Source organism: Labrus bergylta, chromosome 9 (assembly GCF_963930695.1).
Source record: "Labrus bergylta chromosome 9, fLabBer1.1, whole genome shotgun sequence".
Classification (NCBI taxonomy): domain Eukaryota; kingdom Metazoa; phylum Chordata; class Actinopteri; order Labriformes; family Labridae; genus Labrus; species Labrus bergylta.
In genome coordinates, this window is record NC_089203.1 from 25330723 (window position 1) to 25354119 (window position 23397).

General features: G+C 40.9%; 2 protein-coding genes across 5 annotated transcripts in view; both read right to left on the reverse strand.

Moving 5' to 3' along the window:
• Window positions 1-224: 224 nt before the first annotated feature.
• Window positions 225-15107, reverse strand: LOC110000724 (protein NLRC3-like). Of its 2 annotated transcripts, XM_020656065.3 has the most exons (12): window positions 14909-14986; window positions 14678-14790; window positions 13352-13464; window positions 13152-13268; window positions 12957-13070; window positions 11004-11082; window positions 10640-10868; window positions 8045-9848; window positions 7282-7455; window positions 6600-6773; window positions 5731-5777; window positions 225-5576 (listed from the first exon to the last, which is right to left on the reverse strand). In XM_020656065.3, the coding sequence occupies exons 3-12, from the start codon at window positions 13435-13437 to the stop codon at window positions 4993-4995; spliced, it is 3408 nt and encodes a 1135-aa protein (XP_020511721.3). In that variant the 5' UTR covers window positions 13438-13464; window positions 14678-14790; window positions 14909-14986; the 3' UTR covers window positions 225-4992. The 2 variants fall into 2 exon arrangements, with proteins under 2 accessions (XP_020511721.3, XP_065815028.1); XM_065958956.1 differs by having other exon boundaries at window positions 5411-5604; window positions 14678-15107.
• An 819-nt stretch (window positions 15108-15926) lies between these two features.
• Window positions 15927-23397, reverse strand: part of arap3 (ArfGAP with RhoGAP domain, ankyrin repeat and PH domain 3) — a 41448-nt gene continuing 33977 nt past the window's right edge. For all 3 annotated transcript variants that reach the window (XM_065958749.1, XM_065958748.1, XM_065958750.1), the window contains 9 exons: window positions 22877-22994; window positions 22594-22722; window positions 22276-22409; window positions 22066-22148; window positions 21849-21884; window positions 21177-21240; window positions 20725-20862; window positions 20543-20581; window positions 15927-19545 (listed from right to left, as the gene is read on the reverse strand). In XM_065958749.1, the coding sequence (XP_065814821.1) occupies window positions 19045-19545; window positions 20543-20581; window positions 20725-20862; window positions 21177-21240; window positions 21849-21884; window positions 22066-22148; window positions 22276-22409; window positions 22594-22722; window positions 22877-22994 (1242 nt within the window). In that variant the 3' untranslated portion in view covers window positions 15927-19044. The remainder of the gene's footprint in view (window positions 19546-20542; window positions 20582-20724; window positions 20863-21176; window positions 21241-21848; window positions 21885-22065; window positions 22149-22275; window positions 22410-22593; window positions 22723-22876; window positions 22995-23397) is intronic.

Below are 23397 nucleotides of genomic sequence, written 5' to 3' on the forward strand. Positions count from 1 at the left end.
AGATTTGTATCAAGACTTCATTCAAACACATTTTTTTCCTCCCTTGGAGCCTGATGATGTTTACGATGTGAGACATATATAGACAGATCGTCTACTTCATATTACGTTAACACATCAGAATAAGAAGTACTTTGTTTATTCTGGAGTTTTATTCGCAGTTTGCTCTGATTAGAGAGAAATGTGTTTGTAAACTTAACAAAATGATGAGCAGGTAGAAAACAATATGGCAAAATGTTTTTTAGTATAATGCTACTGTATATATAGAAAACATATTAAATAAGATTCAAAAACGTAAACGTAAACGCAAACATTCAACTAAAATGTACATGGTACAAACAATAACAATTATCACACATTCATTTGCAGGAACAGTTTGAATATGAAAAATAAGAGGAAGTATAAATAAATGTTTAATGTCCCATGGTAAGAGTGTTGAACAGTTGAATCAACCATGCTGTACCGTACCATAACAGTACGATTTCCAACATAATCCCATTTCATTAGAGGAGGTGGCTGGCATATTTCGGGCCCCTTCATTCTGATAAAGAATTGTAAAAACTCCAAACCCTGAATGAGCTAACGGGCCTTGATCACCGACACAGACAGCTGCTAACTGGTCTCTAACATGTAAATACAATCATGTTCAAATTTGACAGGTTCTAAAGCTGTAGCTCAGGCTTGTTGGACTGTCTGGTAGTACTTCACATGAAAACATTTCCAAAAGGCACAAACACGGCCCAGAGGTGAAGTTCAGTGACTGAATTAGCTGAGGTGACACCTAGCAGCTCCCACCTGTCACTCAAAGAGGCCACGCCCCTAATTCTACATCACTTTCAGCCTTAATGTAATTTAAACAGGTGAGTTGTATAAAAAAATCAACCCAAAAGTTTGTCTTACCAGAAGCAGCCCTTGGCAACGGTTGCTATAGGAGGGAGTCTGCTGACCCCTCACTCAGAGGGTCAACTGGACATTTAAAATGGGCCCTCTACAGGCGACAGTGTCTAGTGGACACTGGAGGTACTGCAGGTTTGTAGGCTTAACGATGAGCTATAGAAAAATAATTGTGTGGTTGAACATGAATTTATGTAGTCTATTTATTTCAAACATTTATTTCCAATAAGCTCAAACTGTCTCCTCCAAAAAACCCATCAGTGATCCTGAAGTGGAGGCTCAGATTAGTTTAATACAAAACATTAATTACTGAATTTAAAATGATATCTCAGTAACATTAGAAGCAAATAATTTGTACTCATTTGACACTTTAACCTCTCGGGTATTCTCCTGGTGACTTCACAGCGGTGTCGTGTCAGTAGAAAGGACCTGAACGTGCTCTCTCTCTCAGCGGCTTTAATGAATCCTTGTGAGATCTTTTCCCTCATGTGAGAGAGCGAGGAGCTTTAAGCGGCTCTGTTTGTTCATGAAGGAGGCTCCAGTGTGATGATCTGCTCTCTCATCAGAGATTATACTGGAGGCAAACGTCGCAGAGAAAGGACGAGGCCGAGGGGATGAAAAGCTGATAATGAGATGAAGCTGCTGGTCTGGAGACACAGAGCTATTGAACACCGATTGGTCCACAACATCTAGCCTCGCACACGTGGTAAAACGTTAATTCTGTTCGTCTTAACACATCAACATATAACGTCTTGACACGACAAAGGCATCTTTTTAAATACATTTAAAATTGCATCTTAATTCACAAGTTTTTCTCCAAAAAATTAAAAAAATTGACCCCGCACAAAATGGACTGTCCCATAAACTACATCACATTTGCATATATGACATGTGATATACGTAGCCACTAGCAAGAGCCCACATGACTCTGACCGCTACGTCAGAAGGGGTGTGTATATGTTGATGTCATCCAATAGTTTGATAGTTTAAAATACACACACACACTCATACCCTGAGCTGACATGCATCATGATGAGGATGTGTTGTTTTTGTCTTTTGAGTCGTCCTCTCTCGCTCCATTCAGCGAGAAAGATTTGTTTTAAACGTTGAAACTCACTTCACATTTTTCATTTTCACAACGAAGTTGAAAGAGTTTCCCCTCTGAGCTCATCATCTTTATGCGGACAGAACTGAGCTCCGTCAGCATGAGAGTGATGATCCGTGCAGAATAAAGGTGCGGACAGCTTCTCTCCACATTCAGACACAAAACAAGAGCGAACTCCACAGAGCAGGAAAACATTTGAAGTGTTTTTGTGCTTGAATATCATCACAGCCGTATGCTTTTGTGAATTAGACGTTGAGAGAGAGAGCTGATGATGGGGCTAAATTATGACAGATTTTTGTGCTTCTAATGGCGGCAATCCATTCTTTGTGAATTCCCCCCTGAGTTTGATCTGGTGCGCTCTGATGAAGGATGTTCATTTTCTACAGTTTTCCTTTCAGATGTCAGACAATAAAAAAAAACAATTCTATATCTGTGTTGTTACCAGGAGCTGTAAAACAAAGAATTTGAACTCAGACTTCTCTTTATACTTGACTCTAAAAAGGACCTGGTCTTGGTCTTGTGTTGAACTCGACTGAGGTGGTCTAATCACAGAGTTGCAGCTGTCCACACACACATTGTCAGTGCGTGTGTGTGTGTGTGTGTGTGTGTGTGTGTGTGTGTGTGTGTGTGTGTGTGTGTGTGTGTGTTTGTCACCTCAGGGCATTTTGTCACTTAAGGGACAGACATTTGGCTGATCGGTTTCCTCCCCTGAGCTGCACGCTCCACAGGATGAGCAGATCAGGGGTCAGGATGGATCAGGACTAACTGATTTAGGAAGGTTTAGTCTCCTCTCTGAAATCTATCCTCTTTGTTCACCTCAGCGCTCCGTTCCTGCCGCCGGCTCCTTCTTCGCCTTTTTGCTTCCTTTTGCTCTGCTTCAGTGAGCTACAGAGGCCCACAGAGGACAAGAGTGTAACTGATGCCAAAGAGAGTTTTACAGTGAAGGATGGAGATGGAGAGAGAGAGAGAGAGAGAGAGAGAGAGAGAGAGAGAGAGAGAGAGAGAGTGAGATCACATATTCACACTCACACTCCAGCACACTGTCTAAATTGAACAAAAACATTGGCAACATTTCGGTATGGTACAGATAGCGTGCAGGAGTTTGTTTTTAATAGTTATCCCTCTCCTACACACCTGTCTTACGGTATAGATGTATTTTTTTTAAGTTTTGGTACTTTTTGATACAATCGTCGATCAATAAAATAACAGAGATTGTTTGGTTTTTAAAATGTTGTATTGAAATTAGACGAGCAGATTAAAAACAACAATAGGCTTTTTTACATTTTCACGGTGAGTGATACTTTTGACTGTTAAAAGACAGCAGAATGTGATTTTTACTCAGAAAACAACATGTAGACATGTGCAGGACAACATCAGCAAAGATAGAATACTGCTATGTCCAAAGGAAGCACCAATATCAACACAAAGAGTAAAATAAATAGTATTCATCTATGACCAAAGATAGTTAGCCTTAACAACTTCTACTGAATTAAAACTGTCACAACCTTAAATCCAAAATGTAAACCTAGTATTTACATGTCATCCTATAGGAACATGAAACATTTCAGAACAATCAGGAAACAGTTCATAGAATATTTCAGAAAAGATATTCACTTTTCAGTTGAGCAAGTCAAATTCTAAATGCTGAAATGCACTTCAAAAACATTTTTAAAGGTAGTACCTTAACTAAAGTACAGACTGAATTTGAGTTCTACTGTAACTACATGTAGAGATTTTGTGCAGTGAAACCTGTTGATTATTAAGTGTGTGCTGCCACCTGCTGTTCAATCAGAACATCACATCCTAACAGAGGTGCAGGGTCATGTTTCAGTCACTCTAGTCTTATACTAGTGGGGATCCAAAGAATTGCACAAACACATTATAAGCACAACCTGGGTAGAAAGAATTGAAAAAGCAGAAACTGAACTCTTTGGATCACAAAACCCTAGGTACAGGATACTGAAGGATATTTATTTTGTGGATTTTTTCTTTAATACAGTCACTGTCTCACAGGCATCATTTTTAAATTAGAAATAACAGCTAACAGTTTTTTTTTCTGTCCTCTAACGATGGCTCTAGATACTTCAGTCTTGTTGTACATTATATGATGCAAGATCAGCTGGTCCTGACACAACCTGGAATTGTCTTTTGTGATAAATAAGGGCCCCCCAGAAGCAGCACTAGACCTAACCTGTCTTTGTGATTTACTACCATTTCCATTTTCTTTTAAAGTGTAGTTTGTTGGTGATGGGTATGTGGTCTCTGACCCAGCCTTCTGTGTTTAAAGGTATGTCTTGCAGCCATTTTATTTCATTTTAAGTGTGTTTCCCTACTGTTCCTGAACGTTTAGTTTCCTGAACAGCAGTGGTCTAGATTATTTTTATCTGAGCGAATTTATCCAGGAGTTCTGTCACCATCACTCCAGCAGCAGCTGAAAGGTCCTGTTTCCGCTCTTTAGGGAGGGGGGTCTCTGAGGGGGCCTAACTCTTGCCACTGAATGGATTTGCTGAGGAAATAATCTCAGTGCAGGGGCACCTGTTTGTGTTTTTCATTTATGACATGCCTGCTGGCCACTGGCTGTCAGTTTAGAGTGTTTAGTTTGATCTCCCTGAGAGTTAAGTTTCTATTATTCTGATTTTAGTTTAATTGTTTATTATAATCATATTTCTTAGCATCAATGATTTTCTAGATGCTGGTCTTTTTTTCTTTTTTTCAAGGGAGGTCCAACAATGGAAGTCACTCTTATACTGTAAATGTGTATCCATAGGGATAATGCAGCGCTCAGTGTATCCTTTAGGAGAAATAATGCTTTCAAACAGGAGGTCTGATTACATATTTACCAGATTTCCTCTGCAAGTTGATGAAACTTTGAACTCCTGAAAAAATGAGTGTTTGGTTCACACTTGCATTTAAAGCCCAAAAAAAACACCTTGATCCTCCCTCTGAAAAACTGACGTCCATGAGTCCCCAAAACACTCTTGAGGAGTCTGTCCCTCTTACAGAGGACACAAAGACACAGAAGAACCAGGACAAGTAGAAGAGAACCCAGTGATGTCTGTAAAGTGCCAAATCATTTCATACCAAAGACCAAACCCAGGATAAAGGGCTTCAGTGAATGTGGTGTTGAAGGTGTGGAGGTGGATCAGCTTGCCGGAGGACACTCTGAAGAAGGACAGAGTGCCAGCAGGACAGTCCACATATACTGCTACTCTGCCAGAGACGGAGGAATAAGTGGATGGGATGGATGTTACGATGCTGTTGTGGCAGACAGAGTAACCTTTATCAGAGCAGAACAGACACCAGGACTGATTATTCTCCCCAAACATACAGACCCTACTGGGTCCTGTCCTGCTGATTCCTCTGTAACTCACTGATATATAAACTTCCCCACTCCACTTGACCTCCCAGTAACAGCGACCAGTCAAATTATTTCTACACAGCAGCTGAGGACAGGTTTTAAATCTGTCTGGATGATCAGGATATGACTGATTATCCTCAGTAAAAACCACCATAGTGTTGTTGTTGGACAGTTGTAGGTTTTTGTGCACCGTGTTTGTGTTAAATGTGAGTCCACAGGAATCTGATGGAGAGAACAAGGCACAACACACCTGCAGTTACTCATCAAACAGCTGTTCACAGATGCAAAGTATGGTTGAAATATGTGAGTGGTATCAAGTTTTGAAGATGATAGAATGTGTGCTGCTTTTCATGACTTGAGTAAAAATCACACTTACACTTTCTCAGACCTGGTTTCAACCATCGGGCCCTGCCAGGCTTCCACCTGGAGGTTCAGACAAGCAAATCCACTTTAAGCATTGTGTTTTCTAAACTGCTGTTCTAGATATGAGACAAATCTGTGGAAACAATAACAGAAGAACTGCAACTTTTGTCCATGACAAACAACTTGTTTCCTCTGAGTTGAGGAACAAGGGTCAGCAAGGGTCAGCAAGGGTCCCAATGATCCAAATCCAGTGAAATATTTAATTCCAAACACATTACATCTATAAAGCTCCAGAGAACGCTTTAAATTTGCCACCGCTGTTTCCAATATCCCACTGTATTTTATGTAAGAATTCATTTTTCTTAATTAATTTCTTCAATTGTGACACATCAAAGTGGCGGACGCACCCTGACCTTTTGAACAATTGACACCTTTTTGGCCAATTACGACCTTCCATTGACTGTTCCCAGCCGGTAATAGCCAATTATAGCCTGAGTTGAAAGGAGGTACCTGTCCCTGTTCTGATGTATCTATTCATATCTATCTTTTATTTCATTTTCATGTTTTTTTATTTCATAAATGGTTATTTGTTTTATGTCCTTTTTCGAGGATCATGTACATTGTGAAGCTGGCTGTTAATGAAAGTGTTTCTGTGACATTTGGCATTTGGCTCATTAGATTAGATTAGAACATACTTTGGTTATTTCAGTGCAGAAAAATATATATCAAGCTTGAGTTGTGTATCGCCATTCAGCTAAAAAATATCGAGGTATAATTTTTGGTCCACATCAACCAGCTCTAGCTGACTGTGAGAGATAAAAAACTCCCTCATTATACCTTTATCAGGCTGGTTGTCTGTGGCTGCAGAAAGCCTCTTCATACCTGAGAGTGTCCAGTCTCCATTGTGGATTCTCCAGTCCAGTAGACAGCAGCTTCACTCCCTGTTTTCCTGGATGATTGTAGCTCAGGTCTAGCTCTCTGAGATAGGAGGGGTTAGAGCTAAGAGCTTTGGCCAGTGAAGCACAGCCTTTACTTTGGATCATACAGCCAGAAAGCCTGCAAACACCCAAAAAAGAACATGTGATCTGGTGTTACTAATATTACGTTAATTTGATCACCGATAGAGATGTTCCACCAATACATTGATGTTACTCATTCACCGGACTATTCATCCTCAGTCAGACTGAGTGTTAAAACATTCTGAAAAATGGCTGCCATCATTAAGCGAAATGACAAAAACAAGATATCACAAGATATATATATATATATCGCAGAAAGAAGGAATATCACAATGTCAATTTTTTAAAATATTATGCTTTATGATCATGCTATCATTGATTTAGATACCTCTACTTGAATATTTAATTACTCCAAGTATTGCTTCAATACCAGTGCAATAACAAAATGTTTTAGCATTGGTGGAAAAATATCAATTGCTGAGTTTATGCAAACATTGACTAATTTGACACTTTAAACACAACTGTTTTTGTGTGCTAAAGAGGTTTTACACTCATGTGCCACATGCAATTGTGTGGATATCAATTAAAAACATATATATCCTTGCCTCAGAGTTTCCAGTAAACAGTGTGGACTCTTCAGTCCTTCACACAGCAGTTCCACTCCTGAATCCTGCAGATTGTTGTTAGTCAGGTCGAGTTCTCTCAGAGAAGAAAACTGGGAGCTGAGAACTGAAGACAGAGCTTGACAGCTTCTCTCTGAGAGGTTACAGTAAGCCAGCCTGTAGAGACAACAATGAACAAGAAGAAAAATACAATATATTATGAATGTAACTCAGTTTTAGCGCAGCTTCACTTACCTGTGATTTTCAATAAGGCTGTCGGCAGCAATATTCTTTTAATCATCTTGGACTTAAGGCAGAGAGGCATCAGTCAGAGCAGAAAAAACAGATACCTGGGATTCATTGTACTTTGTTTTCTCACAAATCACTCTGTTACCTTACTATTATTTAACCGTTGCCAGTAGGTTTAGCAAATTCACCCGACACTGCACAAAAACATCCGCATTCAACAGGTGGCAGTGCAAATGTCCAACCCTGGTCAGTAGCCTAAACGTCGATGATGTTCTTCCACTGTATCAATGCAGAATCGTCAAAGTCCGCTTAGCAATGCATCCATTGACCCAAGTTTTTAGTTTTAATCTCAGGCAGCTCATCTTTTAATATTTTTGAGATTCGGCCAAACTAAGGACCCTCATTATCTTATTAACCACAAAGTGCACAGAATTGAACAAAAATGCGCCTTTTTTTGTCTCCTGTTCAAAAGAGCTGTGTATTTATTTTCAATTATATAATTTGATTTTGTACTTACAGAGCTGTGCTGGAGGCTCTGACCACTGGCAGCAGCCTCAGAAGAGCCTCTTCTGAATCAGAGTATTTCTTCAGGTCAAACACATCTAGCTCTTTTTCTGATGACAGTAAGATGAAGACGAGGGCTGACCACTGAGCAGGAGACAGTTCATCTGTGGAGAGACTTCCATATCTCAGCGAGTGCTGGAGCTCCTCTAGGAGGGAGCTATCATTCTGTTCATTCAGACAGTGGAACAGATTGATGCTTTTCTCTGCAGACAGATTCTGACTGATCTTCTTTTTGATGTACCGGACTGTTTCCACTTTGGTTTGTGAGCTACGTGCTGTCTTTGCCAAAAGGCCTCCAAGAAGAATCCCATTTGTTGGCAGTGAAAGACCCAGGAGGAAGCGGAGGAACAAGTCCAGGTGACCATTTGGACTCTGTAAGGCCTTGTCCACAGCACACTGGTGTACATATTTGATATTGTGTTTGTCTTTCATGAAACAAGAAAACCACAATGTTGTTTTTTCTTCTGACATCAAATTAACACCAGAGTTGATGAATGTCAGATGGACATGAAGAGCAGCCAGAAACTCCTGAACACTCAGATGGACAAAGCAGAACACCTTGTCCTGGTACAGTCCTGTCTCCTCTTTAAAGATCTGTGTGAACACTCCCGAGTACACTGAGGCCTCTCTGATATCCATGCCACACTCTATCAGGTCTGATTCATAGAAGATCAGGTTTCCTTTCTGCAGCTCCTCAAAAGCCAGTTTTCCTAGAGACTCAATCATCTTCCTGCTCTCTGGACTCCAATGTGAATCTGTGTCAGCTCCTCCATCATACTTGATGTTCTTCATTTTGGACTGAACCACCAGAAAGTGGATGTACATCTCAGTCAGGGTCCTAGGCAGCACTTCTCCCTCTCTGGTCTTTAACACATCCTCCAGAACTGTAGCAGTGATCCAGCAGAAGACTGGGATGTGGCACATGATGTGGAGGCTTCGGGATCTCTTGATGTGAGAGAGGATCCTGTTGGCCTGATCCTTATCTCTGAATCTCTTCATGAAGTACTCCTCCTTCTGTGGGTCAGTGAACCCTCTGACCTCTGTCACTATGTCAACACACTCAGGAGGGATCTGATTGGCTGCTGCAGGTCTTGTGGTTATCCAGATGCGAGCAGAGGGAAGCATGTTCCCTCTGATGAGGTTTGTCAACAGCATATCCACTGAGGTGGACTCTGTTACATCAGTCATAGTCTCACTGTTGTGGAAGTCCAGAGGAAGTCGACACTCATCCAGGCCGTCAAAGATGAACACAACCTGGAACTCTTCAAACCTGCAGATTCCTGCTTCTTTGGTTTCAGAAAAGAAGTGATGAACAAGTTCCACCAAGCTGAACTTTTTCTCTTTCAGCACATTCAGCTCTCTGAAAGTGAATGGAAATGTGAAGTGTATGTCCTGGTTGGCTTTGCCTTCAGCCCAGTCCAGAGTAAATTTCTGTGTTAAGACTGTTTTCCCGATGCCAGCCACTCCCTTTGTCATCACTGTTCTGAGTGGTTCTTCTCTTCCAGGTAAGGCTCTGATTACGTCTTCTGGTTTAATGGTTGTTTCTGGTCTGCTTAGTTTCCTGGATGTTGTTTCAATCTGTCTGACCTCGTGTTCTTCATTGATCTCTCTGGTCCCTACCTCTGTGATGTAGAGTTCTGTGTAGATCTGATTCATTAGAGTTGGGTTTCCTGCTTTGGCAATCCCCTCAAACACACACTGGAACTTCCTCTTCAAATTAGACTTGATTTTACGCTGACAACTTGGAACAAATAATTCTATAAGAACACACAAGAAATAAAATCATCTGTTAACAGTTCAACCTTGTTTTCCTGAAGTAAAATAATCTCTCTTTATATATTTTAGTGGTTATCATTCCCTTGAAGTCAGGGGACTTGGTTACATTTGTATTGTCTACCTATTAACTATAACCAATAAAAAAATTAGTGCCATATGCTGCCAGTTGCAAAACGTAAGGCACTGGAGACCTCTGAGGAACTGGGATAATAACTATCTAAAATGAGCGCTGAGACATGAACTGTCTTTTTTTCCCTACTAAAATTTCTTGCAGTAAATATGTGGATCACAAGGGTGATTGAGTAGAAGAGAGACCTGCTGGTGAACCTCAGTCCCCTAAGGATTGATTGTCTAAATGAAAAGTATCGGGGCACTTGAATAGTGTAGGGACTATGCCAGAAGGGTGAATCGAAGTCCCCGTCATCGGAGTACGAAAGTCAATCTGATTAGGAATAGTTTTAAACCACAGCATGTTGGACCAATGTGGGGTCACCAAAATGACCCCTCAGACCCGAAGTCCTTAGAGAAGGGGTTGGAATGTAATGAAAGGATTTCATGCATAGAGCAGACTGTCCACTCTATGTCTAAAGTTTTGAGTTTGACTATAAATGATTCAAAATGAAGTGTTTTTCCAAATAATATCTTGTTAAACGAGAAGCCATGGAAATTAGCTGTTGCTCTTAGAGGCTATAATATAAGATATATTTTGATCTCAATGCCCATTAGTAAATAGTAGATTAACAAGGCAATATAAAATGTTAAATTCTCTTACTGCTCTGCAGACATTCAGCCAGTTCCCCCTGCTTCATTCTCTTTAGGAACTCTACTGTGATCTTCAGGAATGCCTCTCTGATATTTGTCTTCTGCTGTTCTTCCTCACCACCCAAAACGTCTTCATACTCCCTCTGACTCTCAAAGCATTCTGGGAAATCTGGACTCAGAGCTCTCTGGACCTTCTTCAGCTCATTCTTCACAAAAGTGACAATGTTCTCCTCCAGCAGCTGGAACAGAATGATAGACGGACAAAGCGATTCAACCAACATCAGATCCAGCTTGGGAAGACAGACAATCGTTTAGTTTATAAAGAGGTTAGTGAGTACAAACAATGTAAAAGAAGTCACTGTGCCAGTACAGACCATAAATGTTGAGTGTAGGTCAGGTTGATGCTGCAGGGCAGACTGACCCCTGGAAGTCTTTGAGCTCTCCTGGTCGACTCTGTGGAGATATCAAAGAATTTTACAAAGCAGTTAAATATACGCAGAAGGCCTAGAGCATGAGCCCCGATCTGCAGAATGCTGTAGCTGTTCTTATCCATCCCTCGCCGAGGTTTACATTTCTTCAGTCTTTTTTTCAGATCATGAAAGACAATTCATTTTAGAAAAAAGGGTGTCCCAAGAAGTGAAAAAAGCTTTACTTTTTGGGATATGCCATTAGAAAATGTATCTGTGTATAAATATTTGGGATTTCCACTTGATGAATATCTGAATTATGACAATGGAACTGAACTCCTTGCTAGTTCAGCTAGCAGAGCTTTGGGGGCTGTTGTTAACAAATTAAAACTATGTAAAGACTTTGATTATTCTACTTACTCTCAACTGTATGATGCACGTGTTTCTCCGATTTTGAATTATGCTGCTGGGGTATGAGGATTTAAAGAAAGAAGAATTTCAGATGCAGTACAAAACAGAGCTATTCCTTGTTTTCTGGGCATTTATAGATTTGTTCCCTCTTTGGCTGCTCAGGGTGACATGGGTTGGATTCCTGGTATAATTAGGAGGAAATGCGACATGATTAGACTGTGGAATCATTTTATTATTATGTCTGATGACAGGATCAACAAGAAAGTTTTTCTCTGGAGTAAAGTTCAGAACTCTCCATGGGTTGCAGAGCTTCATGCTGTCTCTGAAGAAGCGGATTTACAGTTTGTCTATAAAAATAATTTATCATGCGTAAATAAGATTAGAAAAAAGTTACTTGTTGTACTTGTTGAAAAATGGTTAAATGAAATATTGTTAAAACCTAAATTATGAACATGTGTCCAAATAAAGCATAATTATGATACCGAATTAGATGTTAAAGCAAACTTACCAAGAAATCAAAGATCTTTGGTTGCTCAATTAAGGACAGGAATCCTTCCATTTGAATTTGAAGTTGGCAGATTTTAAAAGAATTTAAGAGAATTTGTGAACTTTGTGATTTAGGAGAAGTGGAGAGTGAATCTCATTTTCTTTTGTATTGTCCCTTTTATGAGGAACTGAGAGTACCTCTTTTTGATGAAATGTTTGCTCGAGACTCTCAAGTGTTTTGGAGTAATGACAATGTCAGGATGGAATGTTTGTTTACGTTCAATGTTTATAAGTTGGCCTCTTTTGTCACTAAAGCCTGGAGGAAACGCCAGGATGGTTTATATTGTTAGTATTGTTTGGCATCAATTTCTGGTTTTTGGTTTGTTTGTGTGTTTATATTGGTGTCTTGTAAGCCCTTGTGGGCTGGGCATGCTAATGCATGCATGACACAATAATAAAATAAAATTAATTAAGTCATCATGCAGGAGACACTGAGAGGCAGTGCTTGCAATTGGTGGATGCACACGCTATCATGGGATGTAAAAATAGGAACTGGGCGCAAAATGCAGAACCAAAAAGAAAACTATTTATATAACAAAGGACTACAGTTGAAAATGAAATTCAACATTTACAGAAATGTTGATTAATGTGCACTGTCCTTTAAATAAATAAATGAAAATGAAATTAAACAAAAAAAGGCAAAGGAAAACTTCCAAAGGGGAAACAAGGAGCCACAAGGGAAATACTAGAAACACTGGTAAGCAGATGTCTGGCAGGTATGATTGTGATGTGTGATACTATTTGTGGCTTTACCTTTATGTTGTTGTCTTTATGATTTGTGTGTAATGTTGCAATGTCTGTCAGTCTGTCCCTACTGTTCTGACCCTTCTGTCTTTTTTGAACAAATGTACAGTGTCTTTTAGTTTTGAAAACTCTAGTAAATAAAATGTATTATTATTATTATTATTATACTAAATATCCCATTTCTTTCAAAACCTGACTCCATCGTTTGTTAGAACTTACTGCTGATAAACATGTGGATGTCCTCCATCAAAGTTTAAGATTTCAGCCTTTGACCAGTCGCTCTTAAGGGATAGACAGCTTGGATGAGGACAGTCTACTTTCTGCAGCTGATTCCTGAAACAAGACCAGCACACATTAATATTCATGCTGGATGAAAACTAATTACAATTATTTTTGGAAGAAGAAAGTGACTACCTCCCATCAGCAGATTGTTTAAAATTAAGAGGACGTATCATTGATGCATCACTCTTTATGGACAAACAGCTGGGTAAATGTTCAGGTCCAAGAGGGTCTGCTGAGTGCTGCTGTGGTCTTTAAAACAACAAGTTTCTAGAGTAAGGATGGTGGATCATGCGAGACAGTCTGACAGGTAGAATAGTTGTGGATAGACTCACCTCTGAGCTTCAGGTTCCTCACAGAGAGTTGTTTTAAAGGGAGGGGCTCCCTCCTCTCTCTCCTCTCCCTCCTCACACTGATCCATATCAGAGCCACACCTTATAATAAACACCTGTAGGAAGGGGTCACGCATCATCTCATCATTCCACATGACAAACACTCAAAGCTCACTCACCTAAATACAGTAACATGACTGTGGAGATGTTGTTGCACTTTGATCTGCAGTGTTATATCTATAAAACCACATTCACAAAACTGTTTGAAGACTAGAGGGAAACACGTCCTGATACTTTTTACAAGCCTTTCTTTATGGATGAAATGACTTTACTTCTATTGCAATTTAAAAAGCTTTTTATGAGCTGTGTTTTTTCTATTTATCTAACTCTTATTAAATCCAGTGAGAGTTTGCAGTGTCAGCTCATCTAGTGACACCAAATCAATCATTTGGTGTTATTTAATGAGCTGCTATTTAATTGATTTATTTATTTAACAGGGACACATGCAGATGCCAAGCATACAAGTTTCTAGCCTATTGGCTAATTTGCAACTCCTGTCCCTGGCTAAGCTTTTAGGATTAAAACTGAATTATGAGACTAAAATAAATACACAAACAGTGATGCTATACAAATACAGACATTATAAACTCAATACAAAGTTACATACTGCGGTTAAGAGGCCATCAGACCTCACTGTGCACTGGGGGCATTCTGCCTGATGAAAGTTATTGTGCTAATAAATCAACCTCTGAAACTACTATTTAAAGATAAAAAGTAAAATATTGTTGCTTTAAGTCCAATCATGGATTACCACTGAAAACACTGAGAACATTCATCGACACTTACTCTTGCTCATTATCAGAAATCAAAACCTTCAGCTGCTTCATCTCTGAGTGTTTTATATCATTGTTCACTGCAGCAGTAAATGTGACCTCTCCACTTATTTCACACAGAGGCTCTTTTGATTAGTTTTGAACAAGGTGTGTTCTTTGAGGGGCTGCCCATTTTATTAAAATATTATTCGAATTGCCATATGGCCAATGACTATGACTGAATCTACAGTTCAAACATGTCATGTGACATAACATAAGTCACATGATCCTAATTTTAATAGCTTTAATAGCTAAGAGTTTTTAGGATACTGATGCCAGAATCATTAATGTCTACAATACAAACAAAAACCTGTTATCGGCTATAAGTGATCATTTATAAAATGATCTTTTTTTAAATGGATCTGGTATCAACTGTAATCATGATCTGTTTATGATATGCAGGTATAGGTATCATCCTCTCTTCTACTTGATTGTAAAAAAAAAAAGTGAATCTTACCTGTATTCTTTAGAAATGACTCATCAGCCAGCCCGAACGCGACGTTTTCACTGATCCAGTAAATGTTTTTTTTTCACTCTCAGGACTTCCTGTTGTTAAAGCTGCTGCTGAATCTGACATCCATTGAAGGAAAAACGACTATAAGCAGAGCTTTGAACTCCTACTGTGGCTTCTACTGAACTAAACCACACAACATAAACAGAGTCAAACAGATCAGTGTAATTCACAAACCTTCACATAGAAAGAAGAAGCTGCAACACGAAGACCTCACAGAGTGAAACTGAACTTGAGGACAGGGAGTGGCTGGATGTCACAACTATGGGCGTTATGGCAACAATGAAAACAGTTAATAAAATCACTGCAGAATGAAGTGCACTGCTCTAACATTATGCTCAAGCATCAGTTTTAATCATACTAGTGCAGACTGTTGACTGCAGAAGGTGCTTCTACTTAAATTATTGGCATAATTACAATAAGAATGATTTCAGTCTGTCTATCTCTTTCTCTCCCCTGGAGTTTGAAGAACAGGGAAGGACTCACCTATATCCTTCACAGGAGTTGTTGAGGTGTGTATCAGGTGAGAGAATCCCCTGAGATGCTGAAAGTTCTGGACATTGTTGGGCTGTCTTGGCTGACACACCTCTTCAGTAGAGGTCTGGTTAAATACTTGAAAGAGTGGCAGACTGAGAGCAGGTTCTCATTTTTTTTTTTTAAAAGGGGGACTGGAGGGTGTGCTCTGATTATCAGGGTATCACACTGTCCAGCCTCCTGGGAAAGAAGTCCTACCATCGTGGCCCCTGAGGGGTCATGTGGTTGGTAATGTGGGAATATGGAATATTGGGGCCCGGTAATCTAAAATCAATCAGGTCAACTTGTGATAGCAGCAGCTGGATTCACCTAAACAATAATTTTTTTTTAATAATAATTGTGACAATAACATAGAAGTCATAACCACCAAATATTGGATAATTTCCTGCTTTTATTTACCAACATTGCAGGAAAATCCATGCACTCTGTCTAAATTGCACGTATAACTTGGCAAAAGCTAATTGCTAATGTATTTGTGCAATTTAGACTGTGCTCTCTCTCTCTCTCTCTCTCTCCTGCCAGCTTTGTGGTTTAAAGTGAATGAGGAAATTACGTTTTTTTTTTTAAATGCCTCAGTACTTTAAAAAATCGATATATCACTGATCATTTAAATAAAGGAAATTGCATCATTCACATACACTCACAAGGAGACACATGAACATCTGATTACAAACCAGAAATATATTTAATATCATCCTTTATGATATGAAACCTTCCAGGAGAGAAACGGCTCCATGGAATAATGTAGAACAGATATACACACAGTATGAACACGGATACAGACACAGTGGGACCAGTTACACTGAGGCCTGGGACAACGAGTGGACACTTACATTTTCTACTTTATTCTTGTTTCATGTCAATAAATCTTAAATGGATAAAGTTGTATTTCAGTGTATTAATTTTACTTTATATAAAGCTCATCCAGACCTCGAGTTCTAACACAGTTGTGCATTTAAAAACATGAACGTGCTGCCCCCTGCTGTCCACTCAGAGCATCACATTCTGTCCAGGGGTTTGGGGGCATGGACATTTGTAGTTTTATAAAATAAGTTAACATATAAAGATATAGTAATTACATGATGAATGAGTAAAAATGTACAGTTTGGTTAAATGAAATGCAGTCCTCTTATATTTACAACAACAACAGTACTGTGTATAAGTCCATCACAAGGAGTCCCCATTAAAACCAGTTTGTTCTTTAGCAGTTCTGCTGCACCATAACATCTAACTTATTTTAAGTACATGACTTTAACGGCTTTAAAGATGACCTCTAGTGATTCTGCATGAGGTGTCTTCATGTGTTTGGAAAATATAACCTTATATTCTATTAAAGCAAAGCTGAAAGCCCTTTATCGTCTCCAGAAAGAGTCACGTTATGTTTGTGAAATGTCCCCAAGTGATGTCATGTTGGTCAGTGTGTGTGCTGAAGATGTTTGAGGACGTTAGTGTTCGTGTGGAGGGAGACAGAAGAGAGGTCAGAGACGTCTTAAGCTCCACGCTCATGCTCTGCTGCGTGCTGTAGCTGCTGCTATCATTTACCATCCTAGTAACCACACTTGTAAGAGGAAGAGTGCATTGTGGGTAATGTAGGCCCTAGGATATCTGTGGGTCTGCATAGATTAGAACTTTTTTAAAAGCAGAGTGTGATACTTTCTGCAGGTTCAAGCTGCAAGCTGAGCCTTTAAAATTCAAAATGCAGTCAATCTACACACGCTGATACTTCACAACAACAGAAAGGGACGCAAACTGAGAGAGATTTTGGCTGCGTTCACACTGCAGGTAAAAATGGCCGGAATCTGATTCTTTTGATTTTTTCTATGAAAGTGTGAACAGCACAAGTCACATGAAAACATATCTTCTCAAATCAGTTTTGAGCTACCTTCACATGTGGATCCAAATATGACACAGGTCAGATATTCATGGTTAATTATCCTATGAGCAGACTGTGCAAACTCTGATATTAGAGAAATATGATGGAGTTGAACACATAATCCAAAATAAAAGCACAGATGTAGCGACGAATGCATAAAGAACTAAAAAATAAAAATCTTACAGTGAATGTGCAAATGAAGGCTTATAATATCTCTTAGTGCACAATAGATCTGAATATAATATCCCCTGTCTCTTTCCTTAAACTATTAATTGTATCATACGCGACATGTCTGAATGTTTAAGATGTTATGTTTCAGCTGTGGCGCTGTACGGAGCAGGATAGCGCTCTTAACATGAAACTGAAAGCAGGAAGTAGACCTAATTTGATATTTTATACGTACAAAAAGTAGAAAACGTCAGTGCTTCAGTCTCTCTTGTGGGATGATAACTGAAGCATTAATAATATATATCACAATCATATATTTCATATTCAAAATAATAACAGGTAATGTTTGTCGGTGTCTCTCCCTCCTCCCCTCTCCTGATCAGCTCACAGATCTCTGTGATCAAGAGATCTGACTCCTCAGTGTGTCATATCCTGCTGGTTTTATATTCAGCATCAGTTACCACGGTGATCTCCCCTGGTTACAAGGGAACCACTGAAAAGCCAGAACCCTTAAGTTACCTCCATAACTGAAAAGGACAGAAATGTGTTCTTCTGCAGGAGCTTGTAGATCATCGTTCTGCCTGTTATGAAATAATCTTTCTTCACACCGTGCTGCATTCGACGTGTTTGTGTTTTTTTTTTTTTTGGGCATGCGGGTCAGTTCAGGACCGTGACCAGGTCCCACAGGAGTCTGATACAGGCCACATTTTAAAAGTTATGTGAACAGACAAACAAAATAATCGGATCCGAGCTAAACTGAAGGGAGAGCAAGGTACCAACAGTGGCAGGTAGGGAGTTCAAATCCCACCCCACGTGTCAGAACTCCGGCTCTCCTGAAGAGTCAGGAGGAAACCAGCTCCCTGAGATCAATCCTGTATCCTCAGTGTTATGTCAGATGATCAATCAAATTTAACAACTTGATCCGATCTGACAGGTCTTTGAATACTGATGTGATTTTTTATGAATATATCCGAGGTAAAAATGGGGCGAGGTGACGCTAAAGTCAGTACAATAGCATCCATAGGGAAAAGAATATCACTGCGCAGTAAACACACACAGGCTGATCATCATTCAGACGTGAACTTTCTGTCTTGGAAATACCGACATTATTCTTCCTTTCTCGAGGATGACTCACCAAGCCAAACAACACGCTTCTACTAAACTACTTGTCAGAGAACCCGCCACTGCAGACACCCGAGACCCAGCTGAAGCTCACTTTAGCTCGGCAGACCGAGGAGACCAAGGCTTCTGTCTGTTTGTAGCTCCAGCTCCACAATCTGTTTGCCAGGACTGATTGACAGAGACATTGTGGCCTTCAGAGAAAAGACCTCCATATTTAAATTGGCTTTAATGTTATAGGAATGTGAGAGTTGTTTTCTCTCAAACAGCAACACTGAATAATGTGAAAATGAATATGAGCATTGAAGCAAAAACAAGTAACGCTACAGTTACTTATAATGAAGGAAATGAGTAACTCAGGAAGTTACTCACTTACTTTTTGAAACTGTAACTGTATCTAGTTACTAGTTTTTAGTAACGTGCCCATCACTGAGGTGGGCGGTCACATACTGCAGGATTCTAAACAGACAGTCGGTGTGTTGTTTTTATGGCTGCAGAAACAGAAATAAAAAGAAATCTGATGTAAAGGTATCAGGTGTTAAAGATTTCCTCCTGACTCAAGCAGACTCTGTGGAAACTTTCATCAATTAAATGAGTAGTGATAAAAGTTTCTTCCCTCTCAGACATCATACGGCTTCTCCTCCTTCTCCTCCTGATCGTCTTGATTCCGCTCCTCCTGTATCTCCTGCACCTCCTCTCCCTCCCCCTCCTCGGTCCTCCTGTTAAAGGCAGACGACAGCTCCTGCAGCAGCAGCTCCTGTGACGGCGTACAGACCCCCGTCAGCTGACTCCTCCTCCTCCTCCTCCTCATTGCGAGCTGCTGACAGTCTGCTCCTCCATCTCCTCCTCCTCTCTGCTCCTCAGAGTCCACGCAGCCCCCGTCCGTAAGGACCGGTTCGGGGACAATGATGTGGTCTATGTGTCCCGTTTCCAACGGAACCAGTCTGAGCGGCGGCTGGTCCAGGACCTCCTGGGTCTCTGAAGTGCTGCTGGACAGGAAGCTGGTCTCCAGAGATTTCAGGACCTGCAGGCCGAAGTCCCCAACCTCCTCGTAGAGCGGCTCAGGGAGGTCCGGAGACTCAGGGCGCTCCTCCAACGAGTCCTGTTGCACCTTCATGGGCTGCCGATCAACAGACAGAGACGATCATTTATCCACTGAATCACACAAAGTGCACAGGAAATGGACTTACATAACGCTTTTCTAGTCTTCTGACTACTCAAAGTGTTTTTACACCGCATGTCCCACCTTCACATTCACACCCTGATGGTACAGGTTGTTATGTAGTGAGACCATCAGAAGTAACTAATCCCATCCATACGCATTCTAATGCTGCCGCCGACAAAGCATCGAGAGCAATTCCGGGTTAAGAGTCTTGCCCAAGGACACATCGGACATGTTGCTGTCGGAGCTGGGGATCGAACCCTAGACCTTCCGGTAGAGAGACGACGACTACCAAATGAGCCACAGCCGTCCCCCGAAATACTCACCATGATGCAGTTAAAGTAAAACATAATCACAAAGAACAAAGTAAAACTGAAAAAATATCTCAAAATGCCAACAAAGAAAAAAAAAATCATTAAAGGCTTTATGTGTGATTTTTTTGATCCAGCAGATGTCGCCCTTGAGCACCAGCATGACACCAAAACAACTCGCGCTGCATTGTTGTGTTAGCATGCTAACGCTAGTGATCTTTATTATGCTCGTATCTTCACACTGCATGTAAATTTACCTGAAATGAGCGTGATCTAGAAACACAGTTAAGCAGTGAGTACAGTATGTTATTCTTCTTTTCTCTAGTCCCTCAATTAAACAACTTTTATACACGAGGGGAGGAGTCAGCCGGCCGTCCTGGCGATGTAAACAAAGTGAAGATAGGACTCTGAAAACTCTGAAAACATCACAGACAGTGGGACTCGGGTGTTACACCCATTGTAGACAGTCATGACTCACAGAGTTATTTTCAGAGGATATACTTGATTTATATTATATTTAAGTGTGAAAAATCACATTTAAAGACTTTAAGTACCCAAAAAGTACAAACTAATAGAAATAAAAAGTAGAATAAAAAACACAAAGTAAAAATAAAAGTATTTAGTCCTGAAAAATAAATACTCACGAAGTACATGGAGAGAGTCCTTCTGTCGTGTAACTTTCTCTGCAGAGAAGAAAAGAAACATTTTAGAGTATGAAATCGTTTAAATACCTAAAAAAATAAACCATCATATATATCAGTTTAGTTTTTTCATCAGATAAATGGATTGAAAAATCAAAACGGTACAAAGTTTAAGGTGACCATACCAGCGTCTGATTGGCCGACAGCAGGCTGCTGTTGCTCTCGTCTCCTCTAATGGGGACGAGAGGCATTGTGCCGAACTTCTGTTTGGAGATATCAGAGGAGGAGTGACGCCTCAGCACCGGAGGACCAGGGTCCTCGTTCTGAAAACAACCACAGAAGAAGAAGAAGAGAGAGCAGGAAACGGTGAGCAGATGGCCTTCAGAGCTCCAGAGGATTCTGGGAACTGGAGTTTAAACACTGTCTTATATATGATACGTCCTCTAACAGAGAAGGGGCTTTTCTCAAACTGATCCCTCCACACTCGCACTCTGGCATGGAGTGAACTCCAACAGACGTCACGCCCACAGCTGAGGGAAGTACGCTGCGTTAAGGCTCCAGCTGTCAGTCCTCTGCTGAACTGAACCTGATCCTGAATCAGCTGATTGACACGTTTAAGGAGGACGCATGATCTCACCTGAGCTTTGAGAAAGCTCGTGATCCAGTCCCAGAGGTCAGCCTCACTGGTGCAGCACAGAAACCTGAAAGAGAGGAGGAGGAGGAGGAGGAGGAGGAGGAAGAGGAGGAGGAGGAGGAGGAAGGAGGAGGAAGGAGGAGGAAGAGGGGGAAAAGGAGGAAGGAGGAGGAAGGAGGAGGAAGAGGGGGAGGAGGAGGAAGGAGGAGGAAGAGGAGGAGGAGGGGGAAGAAGAGGAGGAATGAGGAGGAGGGGGAGGAGAAGGAGGAGGAAGAGGGGGAGGAGGGGGAAGAAGAGGAGGAATGAGGAGGAGGGGGAGGAGAAGGAGGAGGAAGAGGGGGAGGAGGAGGGGGAAGAGGAGGAGGAAGAGGGGGAGGGGGAAGAGGAGGAGGAGGAAGGAGGGGGAGGAGGAGGAGGAGGAGAGGGAGGGGGAGGGGGAAGAGGAGGAGGAGGAGGAGAAGGAGGGGGAGGGGGAAGAGGAGGAGGAGGAAGGAGAATGAAGGAAAAAGGGTAAGAAGAAGAAAAGGCTTCAACCTGATTCAAGATTTAAATTTTGCTGGTATTTGCTGTGAACAACATAAACATCTTTTCATGAACAAAATAAACTCCATGATTAAACTCTGAACACTCCTGACTCCTAAACAATGAAGAGAAGAGATAGAAAAGGAAACTCACAGCTGGTGTTTGTCTGACATGACTGTGAAGCCCCACCTGCAGGAGGAGACAGGTAACACACACATTTACTGTTACATCTTTGTCACACACACACACACACACACACACACACACACACACACACACACAGACACAAACACACACACACAGACTTTTAAGATAGGATGTCACAGCTGTAAGAAGCGGAGGTGTGTGTGTGTGTGTGTGTGTGTGTCACCTGGTCGGAGCTTTGAGCTTCCTGCGGATGCCGATGTAGATCTTCATGGACTTCAGAGCCCACTCCTTCTCCGGTTTGATGCTCTGGACAACAACAGAGACCAGTTAGAGGCTGGGACCAGTGTCAGTGTGTTTACTGGTGTTTACTTGTGTTTACTGGTGTTTACTGGTGTTTACTGGTGTTTACTGGTGTTCTGTGAGAATGTGTTACCTTCTTGTCTTTGAGCAGCAGTTTGTGCTCTTTGATCTGGAACGTCCTCTCCTGGAACCTGTTTCCCTGAAGCAGCTTCGGAGGTTCCTCCCGACACTTCAGCAGACCCACCTTCATGATCTCACTCTTATAGGCTGATTGATGGAAAGATAACACAACCACACTCTCATTACATTAAGTTTAATAGTAACATCACTATAGAGGTTTGATAACTGGGAGAGAAACAATTTGAACACATTTACAAAGCTGCAGCTGTAAGACAAGGAGCTACACCTGACGCTCTTTAATGAGGCAGTGTGTGTTCAGTGTGTGACCTACAGGTGAGGATGTTGATGCCCTCTCCTTTAGGAACTCTCTTCACCACCAGGTAGGCGGAGCTCGGGTCTGCCATCTTGCACCACTGCAGCGCCTGCTCCAGCACCTTCTCTTTGGGGTGTAGCGGACGCTCTGAATGGACGGAGACAACACAACAGACAAGTCAAGAGAGTGAAATCTCCCAGGCACCCTGAACTCATCAATCCAGGCGTGTCACAGAGATAGAGAGAGAGAGAGAGAGAGAGAGAGGGGGGCGGGTGTGCAGGTGCTGGTGTCTCCTTCTCACCAAGCTGTCCCTCCTCGATGGCCTCAAACGTCATCCACACGTCTCTGTCTGTGGCTGGGACATTCCTCATGAACAGAACCTGATTGGTCAGCTCCTCGGCACACATGGTGGGAGACACCTGCGCAGGTCATATGTAACACAAAGCTGGGAAGTCAATTCTGCCTCCTTGTTGAAGGATAATTCTCTAATAATGTTACAACTTTGCAACACCTATTTTTGGTTCTCAATGACTATCAATCAAACAAACTTTATTTATTTAGCACCTTTCAGATAAATTAAATTGCAGTTCAAAGTGCTTTACAAGAGTGCAGAAAAGTTATTGACAAAAAAGTAGTTTATAAAATCATTGATAATATCATTGAGAGACTAATGCACACCAAAAATAAAAAATAAAATACGACACATAAAAGCAGTAAGATATTAAAATTAATACATAGGAGAAGAATATTTAAAATTGTAGTAGGATAAAAAAGACAATACAAAAATGTTAAGATTTGAATTGATATAAATCACTATATAAA